This window comes from Lycorma delicatula, chromosome 4, assembly GCF_047948215.1.
Source record: "Lycorma delicatula isolate Av1 chromosome 4, ASM4794821v1, whole genome shotgun sequence".
Classification (NCBI taxonomy): Eukaryota; Metazoa; Arthropoda; class Insecta; order Hemiptera; family Fulgoridae; genus Lycorma; species Lycorma delicatula.
Window position 1 is genome coordinate 207,706,576 of NC_134458.1, and position 23,339 is coordinate 207,729,914.

At 29.8% G+C, this 23,339-nt stretch overlaps 1 protein-coding gene across 1 annotated transcript in view; it reads right to left on the reverse strand.

Annotated features, from left to right (window-relative positions):
* LOC142322793 (F-BAR domain only protein 2-like) overlaps positions 1 to 18,114 on the reverse strand; it is a 28,110-nt gene extending 9,996 nt beyond the window's left edge. Inside the window, exons 1-5 of the mRNA XM_075361869.1 lie at positions 18,039 to 18,114; positions 11,449 to 11,613; positions 7,814 to 7,944; positions 6,256 to 6,458; positions 2,870 to 3,025 (exon numbers count right to left, since the gene is read on the reverse strand). Coding sequence (XP_075217984.1) covers positions 2,870 to 3,025; positions 6,256 to 6,458; positions 7,814 to 7,944; positions 11,449 to 11,613; positions 18,039 to 18,114 — 731 coding nt within the window. The remainder of the gene's footprint in view (positions 1 to 2,869; positions 3,026 to 6,255; positions 6,459 to 7,813; positions 7,945 to 11,448; positions 11,614 to 18,038) is intronic.
* Between the last annotated feature and the right edge of the window lie 5,225 nt (positions 18,115 to 23,339).

Here is a 23,339-nt window from a genome sequence, read left to right on the forward strand (position 1 = left end):
CTAACGCAAAAAACAGCTCTTTTCAGGGCTACCACAAAGTTATAAATTACAATGAGCCATCGAAGCCAATTGACGACAATAGCCCTTCTCAGAGCTACTACAATGTTTTAAAATGCCAGTGTCGTCGAAGCCATTCGGCGATAATATATATATATATATGTACATACATGCATATAAACAGAGACACATACATACAAGAGACATTTGATAATTTTAAAGAAAAAAATTGCCCTGGAGCTAAAACAGTTTATTTAATCAATGTGACATTTTTTCACTTTTCAAAATAATCTCCAGCAACATGAATACACCTTCCCTCTTCTCCAAATCACCTTATCTATGCCTGCTGCAAAAAAATCTGTCTTTATGTTGGACCCAATTTAGCGCATTTTCTGTGACTTTGTCGTTGCCGTTAAACTTCTTACCACATAGCGCCTCCGTGAGTATAGTAATAAAGGGGAAATGCAGTGGAGCAGCCAGGATTGTATGGGACTGAGGTAGTACTTCCTGATGCAATCTGTCAATGGTTTCTTGAGTTACTCAATCTGTACGAGGCTAGGCATTATTATGAAGCAGAATGATGTCTTTGTGCTGAGATCCATGGCATTTTTAAATAGCACTGCTGGCTTCAGTTTGATGACAAGCAAGCCACAGTAGTATGTGCTGTTTAATGTTCACTGGTCTTCTATAAAATCAACAAAAAATTGACCTTTTGCATCCCAAAACAATATATTGTAATTTTTCCTGCTGATGGTTGGATTCAAACTTTTTTCTTGACAGATGAACTCATGTACTTCTACTCTGTACTCTGTCTTTTTGATTCCAGTTCATAATGGTGAATCCATGTTTCAACACCGCTTAGAATGCTGGGCAAATAAGCATCACCTTCCTCCTGATACAGTTGTTTCAGTTCTATGCACATGTGAAGTATTGTCTCCTTATAGTGAGCTGTCAACTCTTTTGGAACCATCTTGACATGTTGGTGATAATGTTATGAACAATACCAACACTTATTGTAATTTTAGCAATAATCTCAACTATAATCCATCAGTCTTCTTGAATGAGAGAGTGTAAGTGAGTATCAATCGCTGGAGTTGAAACTTCAACTAGATATCCAGAACAGTGCTGATCAGTCACTGAAGTCTGACCATCTTTAAATTTTTCTATTCACTTGTAAAAGTTTCTGCAGTTTATACAGTTCTGTCTGTATTATTTGGTCATATGAGAGTAAATGTTAACCAGTTTTTCACCTTTGGAAAATAAAAAAATAAAAAACCACCGCATGCTGTTCAACTAATTCTTTTTACATTTGAATTGTAAAATGAGATTTTGAGGTTATAAACAATTTAGTTTAAACAGCTGATCAAAAGTCATCACAGGGTTATCAACTTACTCTTCTAAAAGTATCATAATCCTCTAACTATTTTGCCTTCACATCTATTTGTGTCTTTAACTACCTACTGAATGACCCTTTTTAAATTCAAAAATGTTAAATTGTAAATTAAAATTAAAAATTGCATATATATGATATATGAATTCATTAATAAAATAAAATTCACATTCAATATTAGATTTTTTTTTAACTTTGGCTAGCTAGTCTACATGGATTTCTATTTTATTTTTATTATTAATTTTAATTTTGACTTTTAATTTAATTTTATTAATGACTTCATATTTCATATATATGCAATTTTTAATTGTAATTTTAATTTACAATTTAACATTTATGAATTTAATAAAAAAATTAGTTTTATTTCTGTTTTGATTTAATGGGAAAAGGATCTTTTAACAATTTTCAATTTCAATTTTAATTGTATGTGCAATTTGCAATGAACAATTTTAATTTTAATGTTAATTTTTAATGAAAGATTTGAAAAATTATAAAGCAACTTATGATGCAAGGTACTCGCAAAATCATTCTTGCTTGGATTATGGAATAAGGTAGGTGTCATCCTATTTTACTTTATTAATTCTGTACTTAGGTTGATTGTTTTAATATAATTTGTATAGTGCAGAGGAATATGATTCCCGAAAGGATCGATTTTAGAAACAAAATAATATATATATGTATGAGTGTGCTTACATGTGTACACATGTATACCAGCAGAAAATACTCAAGATATCAGTATTACATTCCCACAAAATAAGATTAACTCTATGTAACATTATTGTAGTTTTCAGTAAAATACAGGCACAGTATACTTGGAGCAATCAACTTTAGATTAATTTAAGAATTTCAAAGAAACTATATTTGTGTTATGGAACATATGTAATTCTCCTTTCCTTTATTTTGCTGAAATAAATTACTGAACAACTTTTATTTCTATTTAAACTTTTCTAAACTTTAGGGTGTAGATTCAATTTTTTGGCAATATCAGTTGTCATACACAGTCATTTTAAGTGAAATAATGGGCAAATCATCAATATCCAGTACTTTCAGATAAGGACAATCCCCTAATCTGGCTAACTTTTTCTCAGTGTACATGTGAGGAAGGTTTCACTATATCACAATAAAGTAACTGCAGTTACATATGTAGTATATAGTATAGAGTTCTACAAAAGTATATAGTTCTCATGAATAACTTACAGTCTGGATTGAATGAAACTGTACTAGAGCTGAAGATACACAGTAGAAAACAGATTAGAATGGTGTAATACAACTTTGTGTGTCGGTATATAAAACATAATCTTCAGTAAGCTCATTTAATATAAACTCCAATACATCAGTAACACATCCACCAACATTAAAATATATTTTCTCTTATTTAATTGTTTCTGCAGATCTAAGGGGCTGTTTTGTTCTTGCTAGTAATATCCTAGTAATATCCTAAATTAATTTTTATAAGAAATAATTCTGATTTTTCAAACTTACAGGCTGACAAGTTGTTTGTTAGGAAGCACATTTTCTAATTTTGTTGCATTTCTTATTCGAAATGATAACTGAGCAGGACAAGGATTATTAGCTAAAACAGTTACAATTCCAGCAGGAAAGGAAACCATCATATCTCCTGATAATTTCACTTTACACCTGAAAAAATAAATAAAATGTTTTAAAATAATTGCATAAAATAAAAACAGGATCAATGCTCTCTACAAAACTATACACTAACAAATTCTCTAATACATCTAAAAAATGTTACCAGAATTCCTCACAACAAAGCAACATACATTTTTGAAATAAAAAATATTTACAAACTCAGATCTGATGCTGAGAATTATGAACTGCATTATATGCAAAAATTAAAAACAAAAAATGCAATGAAGAAATCTTCAATCAACCTTTTACTTGAATTAAAATTATAACTGAAGATTAAAAACTAATTTTTCAATGTTACCAAGCAAGTGAACGGAACCATAGATATTGTTCATTTTATGTATAATAAATAACCCAGAATTTTATGAATTTCCTATAAATTAAGGATAATCTAAAAACAGCTGTATACTTGGCCCAGCCAATGTACGAGCTTGTGATCTCACAAGCAGACTGTATTACTACTCAGCCTGAAAACATCAACTCCGCATTTCAAATCAAATTATTGCTTATTATCATATTGTATGCGGTAATAACTATCATATTTACATTTACTAATTATAAACAATACATAATTAATTCTCTTATAACCTTTATTTGTACTAAATTATTAATTTTTAATAATAAACTAAAGCTTACTTGAAGTTTCTTCATGCATCTAATTCAAACTTCTAACAAGCTCACCATCCTCACTAAACAAATCACTATCACTGTCACTTTCACTATCAGAATCTACACATATAACATTCTGTCACTTCATCTATCAGTTGTTCCAGTTTTTCATACTCTTTTTCAATATTTTTTACTTTTTCACAATAGGGTTTCCAGTCAATTTCATTCATGGAATTAAATTTCTTCATAGATAATTTTTCAACATTGTGAAAGAAAATGTTGTGTTATGACTCGCCTCATGTCGTTTTACAGCTGACCACATGCCATCTCAATCGGATTCAAATCAGAGTGGTACGGTGGGAGTTCAAGAACACAATGCCCATGTTTTTTTCAAAAGTTCATCCAAGTGATATTTTTATATTTTAGTTTTATGTAACTTTACTGATTCATATAAATGTGGTTTCAGCATTTTTTAACTATAGAGAATAAGGGTGTTCTCCAGCCAATCGGTCATATATTTTCTTCTGCAGTTAGAATTTGGTGCTTTATCAATACCTGCATTGTGATAAGGGGTGTTATCAATAACTACTACTGACACTGGTGGAAGATTTTTAATCAGTTTTTCACACGCACATTTCATGAAATTGTCTGTATTCATGTTGTCATTGTAGTCGCCACTTTTCAAACTGGCTTTTCCAAGTAAGTAGTGTGTTCGGAATAAAACCAATTTCTTTCCAGCATGAATTACTATTAAATGGTCACTATTATTAATCGGCACATGAAGTCCCTCAACAATACCATCAGACCATGACTTTATCGAACAATGTGAACTTAAAACATACATTTCATCCAAATAAACAATTGTAGCATTGCTTTGTCTTACTTAGCCATTGCCTGCAAATATTCAATTCTTTTCACCTGATATCAGATTTCACAATTGAAAGTTTACTGTTAATTTTCAGTTTTATGCCATTTGTAACCTAACTTTCAAAATAAAACTAAACTTGATTCACTACCTTTAAAATCAATAGATGACTGAAGTTCTTGCCTTATTTTTTTTAAGTAGGTAATTCATTCTTCTTTGAAATAAATTCATTAACTGTTCTTTTAATTATACCTAAATCAAAACTGTCCAGTCCACTGACAGGTTTTGAACATCATTTATACTTTTTCGACGTGCTGAAAGAACACGATTGGGATGTTGATTGAAGAATCATGTCTTTTTTTTCTCTTCTAAGTTTTTGAACCTGTGTTCTTGATATCCCACACGCAGCAGCAGTTCTATCTTTGCATTTCTGAATTCCAATTATATGTTTGTCATCAGTTAATTTCCCTACTTTTAGAGCTTATTTTTTCATAAAACCATAAACATTACTGACAATTTCACGTGCTTGATGCCTAAGTTTTTTTTTCTTAACTATGGATTTAAATTCTGTCATAACAAGCTGCACTAATAACATATTACAAAAAATCTGTGGAAAACAATAAGTAATTATAAAATAATATGACCGCACAAAAACGCTATCCGAATACCTTCACTGAACACGATATAAACTGGACTAAAGTTTATTTCTGCATACACACATCATCTACTACGAATTACGGATCTAAATAAAATCGTGACAAAAGACATCATTTCTAACAGCATGTATAAATTTTTATAGGCCTGTACATAATACCAATCAGAGCATTAGTCATTGGTTAAGGAGTTGTTATTGTTTGCAAGATTGAGTCATTAAGAATTTTTATACATGTAATCAACTCAAGTGGAAATAACTGAACACACAACAATATAATTGCATTGTTTGGGCACCCATATTGTTTGTAAGTGGAAAAATGAAATAAAAATAATAATTACACACAAAAATGTTTTGGAAAACAATAATATAATGAGATGTCAGCACATCCCATCACAAGCTCGTAGATTCGCTGGGGTAACTATATAAAAGGCTAGATATAAAAAACTAAATACATTTCACAAGTTTTGTATCACAGAACTCTTAATAAACAATTAGCTGATATTTAGTACGGAAACATTAGATTGACTACTTTCCCTCCAAAAAAAAGTTCTTTATTTATTACTTTCTCATAGTATCAGACATCTTGTTATTTCCTAGATTCTTCTCTTTTCTCAACCATCCTTTAATCTCCAACTCTCTTTTTTCTCACTTCCACATCAATTCTTCCAGGAAAAAAGGGGGAAAAGTCTTGCTACCCTATTTTTGGTTGTCCTTTCCTTCTTTGCCTTTCCAGTCTTGTTTATTATCAACTGAGAGAGCTTCTGCAAGTCAATAATTCTGATCAGGTAACCATAACATCTTAGCCCTCTCCTTCTAATATCCAATACTGTCTCCTAATTTGGCTTGTCTCACTAGATTACATTTTGTATGTTATCGCTTCCCATTTTCCTTAACTATTTCATTTCCAACTACTATTTTCAAAAATTATCAACTGCCAGGTATTTAAATATATCCACTTGTTCCCAAAAATGTAACAGACTAAAAATTCAGAATAAAAGCTAAACTTAAAATAATCTTTCGATATCTTTACCAGTGTATACTTGACTTATAATAATGTATTAGCTTTATTAATTAATAAATATTAGCGTTTATTACTTTGTTTCATCAGTTCCTCGGAAATATGAATGTATAATTTCATGGAATGCTACAGCAAGTGGAATCGTATCTGCCATGCCAATGGTAAGAGGTGATGGGCCACGAGATGACCCCAATGCAACTCCAGCTGCACGGAATTCAAGGCTCCCAACACTGTCTGCTCTAGCTATAGGAGATGGACTAACTCTTCCTCTTCCACCACCCTGTTGAAAAACATTACATTCAATAAAAATAAATTATAAAGTTTGCTACTCCTCACAATCTTATCGATTCATATGGAACTAAACTATGTATAGTACGAAAAATATGTCAGCTTGTTTTTTGTATATTTGCTCAATATGTATGCATTACTTGCAAATTACTTTTTGCTACTTTATCCACAGTTTTATAGAAAGTTTCTTTAAAGTAATTACTTATGACTGGATAAGTCAAAAACATTCCAGACCCAACAAGATTGCAAGAAATTTTTGAAAAAGGCTAGAAGAATTGGACTTCATTAAAAATGACACCAGTGAGATTAAAATATCAATTTCAGCTTTATCTGCTCAGTTAAAGTTACATACAGAGAATGTTTAAAAATGAAATGCTATGAAAAATTTAACAGATTGAAGAGCAAAAATAAACAGCTACTTTAAATGACTGACCAGCTATTGGGTTATTTCAGGTCTAATGTGGTATTTTACCATGTCAAAGAAGAGGCTGAAGTCCAAAGTAATAATTACAAGTAATCTAATTGTAAATATGTGAATACTTCAATCTTAAATATCACAAAACTAAAAAAAATACAGTCACACTGAATTCGACAAAAATATAAGTACAACAAACCAATTGTGATGAATATGAATAATTACAAAAATAAGACAGAAGAATTAAAGGTAATTAAAAAATTACACAAAACAAATATTTATTCACTGCAAGATTTCACAAAGAAATTACATAACATAAGAAACAAGTAAAAGAGCATGTTTCAGGCAACAGAACAACACTACCACAAGGTACTAAAATTTAATAAACAGGTAGTTTTAATGGGAAATACTATCCTGTGACTAGTTATGAGAAATTGAAGAGAATTTTTTAACGATCAACACAAGAAATGGCATCGGTGCTGACAATCACATAATGGTGTGAATGAATCAAATGCACCAGACATCAAGAAGTCATAAACAGTTTCAAGAATGGAAGATCTTACCTAGGCCTCCAAAAAAAAAAAAAAACAAAGGAATATCAAATGTAGCCACACTAAAAAAGGATAATCGACTAGGGGAGAAAGTTGATAATGTCTTGCCAGCATCTTCAGATGGTTCTTCACATTTACATAAAGAGTGAAGAAGATAGAAAAGATATACAAAATTGATTCATACAGGTGCAATAACTTGAAGTGCAACCATCACACAGAAGAAATCGAGTGCTGCTGTTTGGATAAGAACTGGAAGCTCATAGCTAAAACGGAATGTGAGCCATCTGATTACATTTTTTGGAATGTTCACAGTATGTCAATTTTTACATGATATTTAAAAAAATATATAATATTAAAGATGAAAGAAAATATTCAAAATACCTCTCCTCTTCTTGATGGTGGTCTTGGTATCGCAATTGATCCAGCTGATGTAGGAGTGGGTGTCTGCCTAGACTGCTTTGGAGGCAATGCAGGCTGAATGTCTCCAACTTCAGTAAACAGGTCCCCTAGATCTATAACACAGTTCAAAATATTTTCCATATTATAACACAGTTCAAGATTAAGCTACTGGCTAATATAAAAACAATCAGAAGGCTCACTCTCATAATTCTTTTACAAAAATATAAAAAGCCTTTGAGCACAAAAAGGATAAAAACCTTTTTTCTATCAGGCATGAGGGAAAAAGATTTTCTCACAATTTTGAGATATAACTCTGCTTAGGGGCACAAGCCCAATATATTTTTAACATTGTTGATGGATATAATACACAAATCCTAACACATAAGGAAAGTTCACTGTGAAAAAGGGGTACAGAAATTATTTTATTCCTTCCAATTAAAACTTGTTCAAGCAGGTGTAACATCATTTTATATTTGCAACAATGTTATTCAATTAAATATATATTATTATACTTAGTAGACATTTCTGAAGAAATAATAAAAAAATTGCAGCACAATCTACAGTAAAGGATAATCAGTGAATATGTTAGAATATCATCTAAATAGACTCTTCTGTAACATACGAGGATGGTCTGAAAAGTTCTCAGCCTGATAAAGAAAATGAGAATCTATGTTTTCAAAAAATTATTACTTTACAACATAATCTCCTTTAATATTAATACATTTCAACCAGCAGTGTTTCATTGCCATTATCCAGTCTCTGTAGTGTTCCTCTGGAAGTGATGCAAAGTACCCGTTACACCTGCAATTGCTTCTTAATTGGATGAAAAACACTGACCAGCGAGGAAAACTTTGTTTTGCAAAGATATGGAAGTCTAAGGAAGCTAAATCTTGGTGTGTAATGGTGGAATAGGGTGGATCTTCTAGCCCTTCATAGCATTAATCCCTCAAAGTTCCCATTGCCGACACTTTTGTTGGAAGGTGCATTGTCCTGATGGAAAATTTTTTCTTCAGCAAGCCTGCTTTAACAAATTCTTGCACCCAGTTTCATTAGAAGGTTAGAATAATATTCCCCAGTTATTGTTTTACTTTATTCAAAATAGTCAATTAACAGATTCCTTTTGCATCCCAAAAACTGACACTATGACCTTTCCTGCCAATGGCACTGTCTACACCTTCTTTAGAGCTGAAGAACCGGCTCTGTCCACTGCATGGATAGTTGTTTTGATTCTTGTGTGTAATGGTGAATCCATGTCTCATCCATTGTCACATATTGATGAAGAAAATCACTTGTTTTTCGTAAAACATGCCAAGCGCTGTTTGGAAAGTGTCGTGCAAATGCATTTTTGATTTGCCGTGAGCACGTACAGCACCCATCTTGCACAAAGCTTTTTCAAATGCAGTTCTTCATGCAAAATGTAACAGAAGTGTTCTTTTGAAATACCTACACTCTTAGCAATTTCACACACGTTTGTACGCTGATCTTCCAAAATCATATTGTGCACTTTTTCAATGATTTCCAGTGTGGTTACACTTTTCGGACATCCTATGCATGAATCTTCTTAGACGCTTTCATGACCATGTTTAAACTCGGCCACCCATTTCTTCATGGTGGAAATTGAAGCAGAAGAGTCACCATATACATTTACGATCTTCAAATGAATTTTGGCCAGCATCAAACCTTTTACAAAGAATTTTATCACTGCACAATAATCAACTTTTTCCATTTCTAACAACACACGCAATGTAACAAATTAAGATGGCTGCCTGTAGGCAACTGCTCGATGGAATGACTTGCAATTTCACATGGTGCCTTCTAACAGTTGAACTAAGGAAAAAAAATCATGTGAATAGTGCTGCAATCTATAGACAAGGCTGAGAACCTTTCAGACCACCCTTGTACAAGAACAACATGATGATGACAATCAACAGATCCAGCTGCACATCTAATGATTTGATAAGTTCCTCAGATAAGATGTCAACAAAAATAATTCAATCATTCAATCAATAATTCAATCACAAGTATTATCAACAACTGGAGATAATACTGACCATTAATAAATTTCAAACTGTCATGTTACAGGGATTCAACTGTATCTAAATTTAATTCTTGTACAACTTTTAATTTTATTAACATAACTAACAAAATCAAGTTAGTGAACTAGATATTTACTTAAACATTAAAAATGTTCAGCATATAACACTGATAGACAAAAAAATATTTTTTTAATGTTTCTCTACGTGTGATACCATTCCTTGAATTGCTTTTTTGCATACATTAAAAATCTGTAAATAGTTTTTCTATCACACTTAGTTTTAAATAAATTATGCCTCAAAAAAAATTTAAAGGGAAATATATTAATTTTTTTTAGGGGAATATATTATATATTAAAATCTGTAAAATTTATAATTCTGCATGGCCATCCTGTGTTAGAATGATTTTGCTGATACTTTTATTTTATAAATACTCTCAGGCACATTCCAAATTGATGTCCAACAGTAATCGGCTAGCATTTTTGTATTCCATTTCCCTTTATAGCAGTTTTCCATCACCGAAATGTCTTGGTGGAAACATTCACAGTGTTTGTCACTTACGTCTTTGAGGTTATCCAGGAAAAAATCTAGATGTGAGTAGAGGAAATGTATTTTCAAAGACATATTACATCCCATAGCTCGGTATGAAGTAAGAAGTTGATTAACAATATCGTGGTACTTGTCGGATTTTTATTTTCTGAGAAAGGTTTTACAAACGTCTTTTAATGAAGCCCAAGCTGCACTTTCTACATTATTTAACAATGAGTTAAATGCATCATCTTTGACAAACTCTCTTATTTGAAGACCAACAAATATTCCTTCTTTAATGTTTCCTTCACTTTATAGCAGTAAAAAAAAGTATTTCTTATTTAGCAGGAGAGAGTTGTTTGTGCACAGCCACCCGGCGGATCACACAGTCCGCTCTGTGCTAATAGCAGCACCTGGACTGGCAACTAACACAACCTCACACGAACACATATAAAACTAAATGAACAAGACGGCATCCCTAAGCCAACTCCCTGTTAGCAATATGCCTAGCATTAAACATTATATTTCTATTAAAGACTATTAAATTCTATATCTACTCACTCATTAAGCCTATTTTAAATATAAAAACACCAAAATGTTCAGAAAAATATTCTCTTCACACAAATATTGCTTTTCTTAGAATAATATCCTCACAAACATGAAGATACAAATGTGTCGAGGGTCCAGGGGGTAGAGCCACCTGGCTAGATGGTCTGGCGAGTGAAGTGAGCTTGACCGGCTATGTAAACTTACAAGTATGATATTAAAAATTTAATAAATAAAATAATTTTTTTTATAAATTTCAACCTCAATTATAAAGTCTGCACCAGATTGAAAATAATTTATTAACATTAATTTTATACCGACATCAAAAATTGAAGTTTTAATAACTTAAAAGTATTTTTTTTTACTTTTGATTGTGATTTTTTTAGAATTCTGTTATATTATCTTTTTAAACTTATTTTGTTTTATCAGTGTTCCTATACACGAAAAGGACACTTTCGTCTTTGTATACTATAAAAAAGAGTTAGCTTCTTAAGTTATCTATTATTTAACCTTTAGCCATTGGTAATAACTTTAGAATCACACTTTTGGAGCCAGCACCATATCCACCTATTGTTACTTGACTTGGTTCTCCTCCTAAACTTCTGATATGCTTCTGGATCCACCTCATTGCTTCAACTTTAACTTTAAAGCCATTATTTTCACCAGCATATTTATCTTAAGTAACCTGTACATAAAAATAATGCATTATAAAATAAAAAAAAGTATTGGTAAATCTAAACTTTTTTTTGTCTTCAGTCATTTGACTGGTTTGATGCAGCTCTCCAAGATTCTAGTTAGTATCTAGTGCTAGTCATTTCATTTCGGTATACCCCCTACATACTACATCCCTAACAATTTGTTTTACATATTCCAAACATTGCCTGCCTGCACAATTTTTTCCTTCTACCTGTCCCTTCAATATTAAAGCGACTATTCCAGGATGCCTTAATATTTGGCCTGTAAGTCTGTCTCTTCTTTTAACTGTATTTTTCCAAATGCTTGTTTCTTCATCGATTTGCTGCAACATCTCTTCATTTGCCACTTTATCCACCCATCTGATTTTTAACAGTCTCCTATAGCACCACATTTCATAGTTACAATATAATTAATTAATAGACATATAATTCATACAGGCTTACATGTATATACACGTTTTGAAAGTTTCACATAAATAATTAACATACTGACCACTGTGTTAATAAAATTTAATATTTTATGATAATTGAATGGAAATGAATATGGTAAGTGTAACTTATCTAATTACTGTGTTTTGGTGATTTACATTTTATGTAAAAGAAATACATATATATATATATATATGAACTGCTGAATGAAGGAAGTATTTCTTAACCTCATCACATCCATTGTTGCTGTTACACCAAAAACTATAAATCTTTAGAAACAGTTAGTTACTGATAAATTGTATCTGCATAATCAGTTTATTTTGTTTTTAGAAAGTTTACAGCTTAAATAAAGGGTGTTTTGTTTTAGTTTTCTCCAGTTTTTGAACAAAATGAAGTAGCATAGATAACAGATAAGTAACTGGAGAGTAAAATAATATCACCGTATGATTTAACCATTATTTTGAAGCAATTATTAAGCTTCACTACCAGTAAAAATATAATGCAAACAATAATTGTCACTGACCAATGATAAATATTAATAATTGCTAATAAACAAATGTGCACTACTATTACAGTAACCTATTTTAATAAGATTTTGTCATACGAGTATTACACTTAATGGCATGCCCTTGACCTTCTCATGCACAAGAGTAAATTCAATATTTATACAAAAATATTTAAATTTTGTTTTCCATTTTCTGATGCGATTGTAATTTTAATAATTTTTTTTTTAGTTTCTATTGTAAAACTGTTCATTATGAAGAAAAAATAATAATTTTGATGCGATGCTTTAGGATTGAAATGTCAAGTTTTTTTTTACTTTTTCACCACCAAAACAACTGATGAAATGACATTATATTTAGTGAGAGTAAATGTAAATCAGTATTTTAGTACTGTAATATATTACATATAAAGAATAGATGTTAATTAAGTATAGCTACTCTTATTACAGTTCTATATTTTAATTTTTCATAGCAGTTCTCAAGGCTTAATGGTTCTGTATGCAGTGTTGTAATACATTCATTAATAAATCAAAGTATAATTTGCAAATAAATTTTCTTTGCTTTCAAACTATTATTATTTTTTTTAGTGTTATTACTTTCACATTTATATATTCATCCTACACATACATTTACTCTGTACGCTTAAGAATAATTTGAAACAGATAGTTACTCAATCTTAGAATAATAACAGTTATTCAATCTTAAGTCACCTCAGTTTATCTTTCCTTAATATTTATCCTAAAAACTGGTCCTTACAGACCACTACCAACCTCCATATCATTTTTCATTTTTTTTCTGTACCATTTTACATTCTTTTCTTTTTGATCAACTAAGCATCATAACTTTATGCACTGTACATCCAGTTATGTTTTCTTTCTGTAAATAGTTCTAAGGAATTTCTTCAACATTTTATTAAAGTATTTCAACAGTAAGAAAAATATAAATAAATTTAATCCAAGCAAAATGTAGAAAATAAGTGTGATGACTCAACATTCTTCACACCTATTTAAGTCTAAGTATTTTGCAATTTTCTACATGAAACAAAACTATGTAATTTAAAAAATAGATATCCATAAAAAAAATTACTGAGCATAATTGTCATTTCCCTCTCATAACAATGTGTAAATGCATTGTTTCAAAATAGAAATGTTTAAATTATTCTGTCTATTCCCCACTTTCTCCTATTTTTGTATTATACAAGATCATGAATGTTAAGGTTAAGAGCATGAAGTTGTTTTCTCTGAGAATAATTATGTTTGCTATTCAGTCAATCCCTGAGGTGAACTGAATTGAGATATTTAAAGGGCTGTGAAATATTATCTCCATTTTGATGGAACTTGCAAACTGATGTGAAACAATATATTTCATTTGGTAAAGAAAGCAGAAGCAGACAATCACTTAATTCATTACCTTTCCTAGTGAGCCTGGCATGGGATTTCTTATTACTAAGAATGGCTACATACTTTAGTGGAACAACGTGCGAGCGGTTTGCTGTAAACTATTTTAATTTTAGGTTACAGCACCTTAAAAAAAGGAAAACAAATTAAAGTTCTTTTTTAAATAATTAAAATTGTTTTTGTTAGATAATTTTTATTTTTCAATCTTTATATAATAAACAAAAATGATTAACAATATACATATTTTAACAAAATTATACAAATATGTGCATATTTTTATAAATGTCTGCTATATTTATTACTTACATAAATTTGTGATATTACTTAAATAAATATATTACATAAATACAAATAAAACAATTATGTAAAATTTTATTAATAACACATGCACACAAACAAAATGCAATATTATGCATTATATAACAATGAATTTACAATGATTTTAAATTAAATTTATAAAGAACACAGTGGAATTGTGACGGCTGTTGTAAACAACCATGAGCAAATATATACTAACAATATATTATTAATATTTAAATACAAAATTATTTACAGATTTATCTACAAATTTTTGCATTATACAAAACAGATGTATAAGTATATAAAAATACAATTTAATTCAACAATTCTACTCTTATTTCTACCAAAAATCTTAATTATAGAGCATAAAATACTTATAAGCTTCACTATGTATTTTCAAGATTTCAAGTAAAACTATTTTTTGCAGCATTCTATGCTATTACTACAAAAACATTTTTTTGTATTTAGATTGTTTTTTGAGATTCAAAAGAATCCACTTGAATCATTAAAACAAGGATTCATACAACATTCATTATTAAAATTGATAAATAATTTTAAATCAAAATCTAATTTGTGCAGTATACCAAAGATCCCAAAGTAAAAGATTACGACAGATTATAATGCCGAAAATACCAGGATAACAATTGAGTGCCTCATACACACCTTAACAGAAATATAATTTTCCAACATCAACATTCAAATTTTTAAAATTAAGTGAAAAATACTCTCTTTTTCAGAATGAGGTATTATATTGCTGGAATTTGGGGTTCTAAAGATAATGAGGTTTGATGAAACATATAGGGAGAAAAACTCGTTTGCTTGAATAGACAGGCTTAGGAAAACTAAGCAACTCCATGTCATTTGCTACCAATTGTGTTGTATCTTAACCATGTTACATGTCAACACTAGAGTGCTCATGCAAAACCTCAACCTACCAACCTTCTAAATTTTTTCAAAATAGCACCCACTTCGATTTTGTCACTATATTTTCTCCTGTCTCTTTCTCAATGTATTTTACTTGTGGAAATGTTTCAGTAGAACTAACTACATTTTTTCTTTTATTTAACTATTCAATCTAATAATAATTTTTTTATGTGACTTATTACAAACACAACTGTATGGTGAAAGGAACATAATCTTTGGTTCTCATGTATTTCAAAAGTTATATAGTATTGACTACTGGTAAATAAATGTTCAACTACTCTAGACATATTTTATCAACTGTGTTCGATTGACTCTCATTTCATAAAATACATGAAATATCTATTTTGATGCATTAACTGTTGTATGGAAAAAAAATAAAACATTAGTTTATAAGTTTTCAACATAATTTTTGTAATAAAAGTAATAATAATAAATAATATTTTGAAGGAAAACTGAACAAATAATTTTTCACAGCTAAGTTTCATTTAAATTAAAATGGCTACCTACTGTTTCGAATAGCATAAATTCATAGCAATAACTTTGATGTAATGCTTAAACTAATCTAGCTATTCCAACCCCCAACACACAGTTAGGAGAAGAATCGCCAAAACATTACTTTCAAAGTTTATTTTCATAAGCCTTCAACACTGAAGCAAATTTTATGGCTTTTGGAAAAGTGAAAAATAGTAAAAACAGAACAGTTCAACAACTTCATTTTTACAAAAATTTTTCATTAATTAGATTTCTAAGATTTATCCACAGTTTCAGCAAGGTACTTCTACAAATTATGGCTGTATGAAACTGTATTATCTCTAACAGCAATATCCTGAGATTAGAAAGATCTCCTATCAAATTCAATTTATAAGTATGTAAATGCCAATCTCTGCAATATGGAAATACTTAAAAATTGGTGTATCTATTAAAAAATATTTTTCCTGTAAATATGAATTTATAGTCGTTTTAACGTCAATTAAAAGTCTCTTGAACCTTAAGGTTTATCAGAGTTATTAAAATTTAATTAGATTACAAAAATACAACCTAAAAACAATGCACATATTAATGAAGGTAAACAGTTTATGAAAAGAACCCACATGAGTTTGTATACCATTTTATATTCTAGTAATTTATAGCATTGTAAATTAAGTTTATATTTTTTACCATACACTCTGCTGCAGATGCAATTCTTAAATTTACTTATCTTCATAAAAATAAGATAATTTGAATTCTAAACAAAAAATACAATGACATTGATGGCAGTATATTAGTGTATGCTTAAGAATATTTACTATAATTTTTTTTTAAATTTCATTTACTTAATCAGTAAATTAAAAAAACAGACCTCAAACATAAAAATTGGCATAAACAAAGACAATTAATTAATTTTTCATAATCAAGTTTATGTTATAAGAAAAACAAACATTTACCAGAGCTGCATTATATAATTATTAACTGATGCACTGTTTATTATTATTTACAAACTTCTTAATAAATAAACTACACCATAGAATCTATATGTTTTTTAATAATATAAACTAAATATTTCTTCACTACCAAGTAAAAAAATATGTAAGTAAATTTATTGTCAAAATGTTGATATAGCAGTAAAAGTACATGAATAAGCAAACCAAGTAACGCTAGTATTATGCCCAAAACGTTTGTTTACATAGACTCTAACCTTCTATAATTTTTTACTGTAGTTCATGAATTAAATAATAAAAAAACAAACCTTTATAAGTGATGTAATAAAAATACAGATAAAAAAATCAATTGAATAATTTTACTTAATTGTAATATTAAAAAAAATATAAATTTTGCAATTACAAATCTTATTATCAAAATTACTTTAATAACACTGCATGTGGAATTACCTTAAAAACAATCAAGACTGAGGAAGAAAAACATTTATTAAACCTTTCTCATATTTACAATATTTTTTGTAATACAATGGTATATTGCACAAAGTTTTATATAACATATTAAAAGTACTTCGATAAAATTAGAATTAATCACTAAATAAGTATGTTATTAATTTTGAAAAAATAGGTAAATAGTACAGTTCATATAATACATTTAAGCATAAACGTAATAAAAATACCTTCAGTTAAAGAAAATAAATATCATACAAAAATTTTCTGAAATAACTATCATAGTTTAAACCATGATTCTTATTAATACATTCTACGTTAAAATTTCATGCAACTGTTCTGCCAGATTTTTTTATTTGTAAAAACAAAAAATTAAAATAATAAAGTAGAAAATATATATTTAAGTAAATTAACCACAACCAATATAAATTCTGTAAATATGAGATGATTCTATAGTTAATTAAAACTTAATAATTACATAATGACATCTTGTAAAATGGAATGCATACATCTTACATGGGTTATTTTTTTACCTCTAATTTTTAAGGTTGTCTCAAGACTTTTTCAGCAATGTGTTTTAGAATTGAAAAATACAGACACAATTTCAGTTTGTTTTGAAACCAAAGAATAGTTACGAAGCTTATTCTTCAAGAAAATTAATGAATTAAGCATTCAAAAATATTTTATTTTCAGTACATGGAACAGCTCACCATAACAGAGAAAAAAATTAAAACCAATAGCTAAATATTTATTGACATTGAACAAATATTAATAGTGAAAATAAGCCATTTTTAGCCTAACAAGAGAATTGTGCATAAAATTGTACATTGTACTGTAGTTGCACTAATACAATTATACATAAAAACAAGCCTACATTACATTATTTTATTGTAATTACAAGTTTCAGGTTTCTAAGTTACAGATTTCAGTAAACGTTGGTTCTGGGTAATTCTGTATGCAATCATTGTTCCTTTTCTCTACAAATACTTTTCTTGTGTTCATCTCTACTTCCATTAATAAATGCCATGGGAATTATATCAGCCATTAACCTGGATCCATCCATGATGACAAAAATTGGCCCCTTCTAGTTGATTCATTAAGGCACCCAATTCCTTAATATGGTTCAGAGAAAAAGCAATTCTGCCTATGTTTCATTTTTTTGTTTCCGATCTAACAATTGCAAAAAAATCCAAACTAGAAATGAGGTATTTTATCAAATAAAATCCTCCATAAACCTTATCTAAATAATAGCAAAATTCTGTTATTTCACCCAATTTAAATAATGTCATCATACCTCTTTAAATTTTTAAATATCAAATGATGATGTCAATGAATTATTTCATGTTAAAGAACAAGGCAAACAGAAGCATTGGATGACATTTCAGAAGTCTATTGACAGTTGGTAATAAGTGTTCTATACAATTTCTATGTCCAAATAAATATTAAATTCTATTTACCTACTATTCTGGATGTATTTAAAATTGGGTATTAACTTATTAGACACCCTGTAATTTGACAAAGTAGAGCAATATAAAATTTGACTGTTTAAATAAAATACTATAATTTCACTGAAAAATTGATCTTCTTGCAATCAACTTATAACAACATGGCTGAAATTCTAAGGGGTCAAGTTAAAACCAACTTGATCAAGTGATTCAGGAACCAACTTTGTTGTTGAGTTTATAGTACTTTCCCACTTATTTCAGTTATCACCGATACCATAATTAATTATTTATAATTTTCAGACTCCCAATATCATTAAAAACTGTAAATTATACTTTGCTTACTAATTTTATTTTTAAAAAATAAATTTTTCTTTCTTATAGAAGGCATTGATAATTTGAGTGGATCCTGTAAATAAAAATTAGTCAGAAATTTGATTTTTTTTTAATAATTAATTTGATTCAGTATAGTTTTGACTTTAAATGAGACAAAAATTAATGAATTCAGATGAATGGAGATTGTTTTATGCTTTTTTTTAAAAAGAGCACAACATTTGAAAAATTAGTAAAACCACTTAATTTTATCATTACAATAATTTATACATGCATTTCAAAGGTTGGAAATATGTAACTTTGTTATAATCATCTATTTGTACAAGTAGCCTGTGTTTTTGTAATGTTATTGTATAATGAAAAGATCAAAACCCACTTTTAAAAAATGGAAATATTTGTAGAAAAATGGTGTACCAGTAAAAACTGACATTTCTAATCAAAGTATTTCTAGTACTTCAACAGAACTGATTGGCCCAACTTCAACAAAAAGTGAATCTAGTTCCAAGAAGAAACGCACAAGATTTTTCTCATTTTTACGATGATTATACCACTTGATTCAAGTAGCGCTAATTTTACTTATGAATTAATTATTGGACTTGGATAAATTTTTAAATGTATTTTTTTCTATTACTGTTTGTAAACATTGTTATGAACAGTTGTCAGCAGAAATTACTAAAAGGACTAACTTACCTTTCAGCTAGAATTTTCATGTACTGGATGTAATGCAAAAACACATTATTCAAGTTCTAATAATGTAGGAAATCCTGACTAAAGGTTATAAGGATCTTTATGATGCAAATTTTAGGTTATGTTATGCTCTGTCTGTAGAGGTGATAGTGTGTTAAAGATGTTATGTTGTATGATGAATTTGCCAAGTCCTCCTACCCGACTGGAAAGTTGTATTAGGTGATGCTACAAAACAAGTTTGTCAGGAAAACACGAAAGCTGCAGTTGAAGAGGCTATCAAAATAAATGAAAACATCACAGACTTGAGTGCTGCACTAGATGATACATGACAGAAACGTGGGTTCAAGTTGTTGAATGGGGTCGTAATTGCCAAATCTTTAGACACTGGATAGTTGATGTTTCTGTGATGAGTTTATACTACATAAGTTTGGAATGAAATAAAGACAGACATTCATGATGAAAACTGTTTTGCAAATTATAGGGGAGTGAGTGGAAGGATGGAAGTGGAAGGACAAATATTCTCTAGATCTGTCTAGAACTACAAAGTTAGATATATGAATTATCAGGGTGATGGAGACAGCAAAGCATTCAGTGCTCGTGTCAGTGAAAACCCTTCCTGAGATGACTGCACTGTGACAAAATTTGAATGTTGTGAACATATCCAAAAGTAAATGGGCACTTGTTTACAGAAAGTAAAAGCAAAATTGAGTAGTGTGAAATTACTAGATGGGCAACTTTTATCTGGTCGCGCTAACTGACAATGCTGTAAAAGACATTCCTACTTATTATGGATTGGCTATAACATGCAATGTTAGGAATTTAGAAAATATGAGATGAGCAGTGTGGGTAGTATTTTCACTTGAAATTGACAAATGAATAGCCACTTCGCAACCTGATGCAGGAAAGGAATAGATGGCTAGTGTAAGTACTGTAAATCATTAGAGGGTAAGGAATATGACTACAGCAAACATTTTCATCTTGCACCAGCTATATTAGATGAAGTCAAGCCAATTTTTAATGATTTAAGCAAGCCTGAACTTCTCAGAAAATGTCTTCACAGAAAGAATCAAAATCCAAACATAATTTGGACTCAAATTCCTAAGAATGTCTTTGTTACACTGCCACCACTTGAGTTTGGAGTGAATGATGCTGTTTCAAGCTTTAACATTGGAAATATTATGTAGTGCAAAGTATGTGAAAAAATTGGTATGGATGAAACTATTATGAAGCACATTATAAACTAGATATGCAACGAGTGTGCGGAGCCAAAAAAGTGTTTATGAACTTATCAAAAAGGTAAACAATGCCATGAAAAAAGTTAAAAGAAGACTTTGGGAGATGTATGAGGCCCAGGAAGACCCAGAGGAGCTTTCATACGTACCAGGTTATTATTAAGAAGCAAAGTAAGTGGATATTACATGTAAGAGTTAAAGTTAATTGTGATTTCACAAAAAGTATTTTTTTAACTTTAAGAACACGTTTCTGAGGTACCAAGAAAATATTCGCTTAATTTTTTTTTTTTTTTATATTTTTGTCTTTTTCTGCAGCATTATTAGATAAATAGGTTTTAAAATAGATTGCTTGGCTTAATTTTTATTGAATAAAATTGAGAAAAACCTATAAAATTGTAGTTTCTAAAAATATAAATGTTTTTATGCAACCAATACAAAAATTTATTTATACATGAATACATTGAAAAAAGAGGCACAAAATCAAACAGAAACTAAGTAAATATCTCAAGCAGTTGATGAGAAAAGTGTTTCTGAAGTTAGCTACTTTAACATTGGAAAAATAGACCTTACTGGGTCCCCTTGAGGCAACCTACATCAAAAATGTGTAATAAAGTTTTATAATTACACAATTTACTTTAATAACACAGGTCAACAAAATTAAGGAATTTGAAAGTTGTTTGTAATCTTATAACTGATTTTTATGTTATTTTGTGTGCTGATTTCAAATATGGCCACCATTTTTTTCTATCACATAAGTTTTCACAATACTATAAAAAGAAAATGTAATAAACCAACACTGTAAATGGATTCCTCATCTAAAACTTTTATTTATAAAAAAGTAATGACTTAAAGAAAGAGTTTTTGTACATTTTCTTACTTCTATGAAGACTTGTACTGCCCTTTTCTTTTCCTTTCAATGTTTCTTAGGCCACATTTTCTGTTGTAGTCAGCTTGCGGATCATCTAAGCATACATGAACAGCAATCTGCAATCATATCCACATTCCACCTCTCCTGATACATGCATTCATTACTGTATGTCTTAGTGAAATCTTTCACCCTGTTCTTCACTTACAGCAACAAAATTTTCAAGGAAGTAATCAATATGAGAATGCAGAAAATGTATCTTCTAGCTCAACGAACAATCCAAATCTTGGAATTTAATTAGTATGTTTTTCACTACACTCTTAAAATTTGGGTTTAATGTTCCCAAGAAATGTTTTTACAACTTCTTTAAATGGTCTTCATGCTTATTTTTCAATGTCCTCCATTTTGATTTGAAAGACATCTTTAAAACGTTTACGAATATCTGGACCAGTAAAAATACCTTCTTTCACTTTGGCTTCTGACAGTTGTGGAAATTTACGGTATATGTATTCAAAATACTCTCCTTCTTTAAACAGAGCCTTTACAAATTGTTTTATCAATTCTAGTTTGATGTGAAGTAGAGGTAGGAGGGCTTTCTGTGGATCAACCAAAATTTTCCACATTACATTTTTGCTCCCAGGTTCTAATAATACTCTTATTTTTTTCTAGTCCAATTTATTTCTTGTTCCAGCTGTCCCATTCACACAAGCAGGTATATTTGCTGTATCCTTCCTGCTGCCCAAGAAGCATAGAAATTACTTTTAGGTCACCACTTATTACCCATTCATGATCGCAATATTTCAGTTTAGACAGAACTAATTCTAAATTCTCATAGCATTGTTTCAGATATAAAGAGTGTCCTAATAGCACTGAAGAATATTTGTTGCCATTATGAAGAATAACATTTCTGAGGCTTCTTTTGGACGAGTCGATAAACAGCCTCCATTCACTAACATCATATTTTATGTTCAACTGCTCCATTACATCAGGAACATTGTTACAATAAATTAATCTACCATCTTCAGATAAGTACAAAGTAAAGAAAATTTCCCTGTTTCTGTACCATGAAAAAGTAGTGGTAAGTTTTTTTCTTTTAATCAAGATCCCAAAAGTTCTGCTGAATTTTTAGTAAAATTGACCAAGTCATTCAGTTCATAACTACCAGAAGTAAAATCAATATCATTATCAGCATCATCATCCTGTGACTGTTTCGGAGTTGTTTAGTATATCTTGCAGTTTTTCTGGAACTGAAGATGTAGGTACACCAGGGCCATGAGGTACAGGGCTTATAGCCAAATAATAATTTGGATACACAATTTCTTTCTTATTTATTAGATTGAACCCTTGTACATTACAAGAACAAAAATAGCAATCATAACTGTGTGTGATTTTGTGATCTCTCCAGATCATTGGTACTGCAAACCAAAAAAACGTATTCTTAACGTCTATTTGTGTATTAGCTCTTCCACACAAGTAGAACAAGCTGTATGAGAGACTCACATTTTATCTTGGTCACAAAGTTTTACCCTAAAATATGCATAGTACACTTTTTTAACAAGTCTGTAATATTTCCTTGCTGTTTTTTCACCACAAACTCCCCCACAAATGTAACAGAAGTTATTAGGTGAATTAACACAACCCTTTGAAGCAATTTTAAAATATAAAAACACAAGGACAGCACAAGTAAAATAACTTCAAAAAATGAAAGAAAACTATAACACTTTAGAAA